At 70.9% G+C, this 2814-nt stretch overlaps 1 protein-coding gene across 1 annotated transcript in view; it reads right to left on the bottom strand.

Moving 5' to 3' along the window:
• Positions 1-2814, bottom strand: part of PHLDB1 (pleckstrin homology like domain family B member 1) — an 18890-nt gene that overhangs the window by 14365 nt on the left and 1711 nt on the right. Inside the window, exons 4-5 of the mRNA XM_019470477.1 lie at positions 1480-1605; positions 61-191 (exon numbers count right to left, since the gene is read on the bottom strand). Of these exons, the coding sequence (XP_019326022.1) occupies positions 61-191; positions 1480-1605 (257 nt within the window). The remainder of the gene's footprint in view (positions 1-60; positions 192-1479; positions 1606-2814) is intronic.

Below are 2814 nucleotides of genomic sequence, written 5' to 3' on the forward strand. Positions count from 1 at the left end.
CCTGTGCGGGGAGAGACAGGAGCAGGCGTCACCATGGTGGGTGCCCCCCACAGCCCCTACCCAGGCTGGGGTCCCACGGAACAGCCCTGCATCACCCTTCCACCAGCCCTGCAGAGCCAGCGCCGGGTCGCAGCTCCTCTCCTCCTCACCCTGAGCTGCCTGTGTGCCGCTGCCACCGTTTCCCATGCCGGCTGGGGAGCCAGGCCAGGGAGGAGGCCGGCATCCCGCTGGCCCCCATCACCAGGGAGACAGAAACCCGATAGCGCAGCCCAGCCGCCTGCTCCCGACATCCCTGGGCTGCCAGCAGCTCCCAGCCCCACTCCCTGGGGAGCAGCTGCCCACAGCAGCCACCGGCACCCACCACTCATCCCCAGCACGTCCCCGCTGCTGCCCCCGGGGGCAGAGATGCAACGGCCAAAAGCCACCGAGCGCAGACCTGCGGCGCGTCCGGACCCACCGCCACGTCGCCCGCAGCCTCCCCGCGCCCCTGGCTGGGGTGCCCCCTGCCCAGGCTGCCCCGTCCACCCGGCGCAGCACCGATGTGCCTGTCACTCAGGGGACAAGCTAATAGTGGCAGGCGCAGAGCCTGGCCAGGACGGCGTGCCACCCAGGCTGCGTCACCCCCTGGCACCCAGCGGCTCCCCCGTGGCAGCCGGCAGCGCCTCGGCGCCCAGAGAGATGTGGAGCAGCCTGCCCCTGTGATCTCGTCTGGTCCCGTGGGGCAGAGAGGGACCACATGGGGACCACGCGGGCAGCAGCCGCGGGATGCTCCACAGTTGCAGGATGCTCTGCGGCCACGACACCTCCCCACGTCCCTCCTCTTGTTCCCCAGCTGCGGGGAGCGCTGCCTTCCCAGCACACACGTGGCATGAGGAGGCTGCCAAGCTCCTCTCCCCGTGCCAGGGCGTGCCGGTCGGGGCAGGGAGAAGGGCTGCCCGCCCACAGGCTGCTGCCGCGGGTTCGGACATCCCCGGGAGCCGGGCACGGCGCCGGACCTGGGCGCAAGCGCTCATCCCATCAGCCCCGCAGACAGGCAGACACAGCAAGATAAGCAGCTGGCGAGATGGAGGACTGCAGCCGGGGAAACGGCCTTCGCAGCCTCCGCATGACCACCCCAGCACGTAAACACCAGTTCCAAGGCAGCCGGGGGGGAGTCCCGCACACCCTGCATCCCCGGCATGGGCCGACGAGTGATAGCTCTGCCACAGCCAGGCTGCGCAGAGGCGGGAGCCATGCCTCACTGCCCTCACAGTTACCCTCTTCCAAGGTGATATTAATCATTAACTAACACCAGCACAGCTGCCGTGCCGAGTCAACGGCCGGCACATCCGTGGCTGGGCACGAGCCCCGCTCCCTAGTGCGGCAGCCCAGGCAGGATGGGGCTGGGAGAGCATTGTGTGCCGGGAAGGCTGGCGGCGCAGGACAGGGAGTGCCCTGGCATCCCCACCGCCCTGTCTGGGATGAGGTGGGGTCACCTACTTGCTGACAGTCCGTAGAGAGCCGCTGGGCTCCTGCCCCCCGCTGGGATCATGCTCTTCATCCACTTGGCCTCGGCAGGGTGGTTGAAGCGGAGGAAGGTGGCCTGGCCCAGGCAGATGGTGCACCCTGGGGAGAGAAGGAAGAGGGCTCAGCCACCGGCTGGCCGGCCACACCAGAGCGGTGCCGGAGAGAGGCAAGGCAGGAGCTGGCGCAGGCAGGCAGCCAGGCACTGCCTGGCCCTACGACGCGTCCCCAGGAGGGGAGCAGGCTCCTGCCGTCAGCAGAGGCTTAGGGGGAGGCTGAAATCCAGGTCACTCCCCGGCAGCTGTAGGCAGCGCGTCGCAGGCGCAGGCACAGCTGGGGTCCCCGGCGGGGGCTGCACTGCCGCGGGGGAGCTGGCGGCACTCCAGGGCCTGCGCGGCTGCCAGCTGCAGACAAGACAGCTCCTGTCCCCGGCCGCAAAGCGCCTCTTCTTGGCCCAAAGCGGCAGCCCTCTCGGGGGAAGGCTGCCGAGCGACCGCCGGGGGGGCAGGAGCGGCGGGCGGCTGGAAGGCTCAGGCTCCGTGACACACCCCGCTTTGAAGCGCCTGCCAGGGCCCCGGGGAGGGGGAGCCGCGGCAGTGGGGAGCGGCGGGGCGGGCCCCCCTCCTGCCTCCCCCCCCGCTGCCCGCGGTGCCGGGGAGCCGCACGCCGGCAGTGGGGAGTGGCGGGGGGCTGGAAGGCTCCGTGCTGCAGACACACCCCGCTTTGAAGCGCCTGCCAGGGCCCCGGGGAGAGGCTCGCTCTGCACTGACAGCCGCAGCCGAAAATCCCTCGCCGGAGGGGATGCGTTTTTTGGAGCAGCCGGCAGCCCAGGCTCGCGGCAAGGCTAATGAGAGGCCGTACAGATGAACACCATTGCCGCCATGGGGGCCTGGCTTCCTTGTCCGAGCGCCGGGGAGGGAAGGAGTCGTGCTCCCTGGCAGGAGCTGCCGCAGCACCCCAGCTCAGCGAGAGCATCCTGCCTGCCAGGCAGCGATGCCTGCGCCCGGCCCCGCAATGGCTCCTCCAGCCCAGCCGCCCCCCTGGCTAGGGGCATCACCGACCTGTGCCGTCCCTGCGTGCCGGCCCCGGCGGAGCCGTTTATCACCCCGGCAATGCGAGGTACTCCCAGCCCACGCCCCGAGCATCGGCCTCGCAGCCCCATGGCTCGTCCCGCTGTGGCCGGGCACAGACGCTGACCCTGCCCTGCGGCGTCCCTGCCTGCGGCCACCCAGGCAGGAGAACCGGGGTCTCGGCTGATCCCTGCCTGCACCCCCCGGCAGACCACGGCTCTCGCCACCCACCGTGGGAACG

This window comes from Aptenodytes forsteri, unplaced genomic scaffold, assembly GCF_000699145.1.
Source record: "Aptenodytes forsteri isolate BGI_AS27 unplaced genomic scaffold, ASM69914v1 Scaffold187, whole genome shotgun sequence".
NCBI classification, from domain to species: domain Eukaryota; kingdom Metazoa; phylum Chordata; class Aves; order Sphenisciformes; family Spheniscidae; genus Aptenodytes; species Aptenodytes forsteri.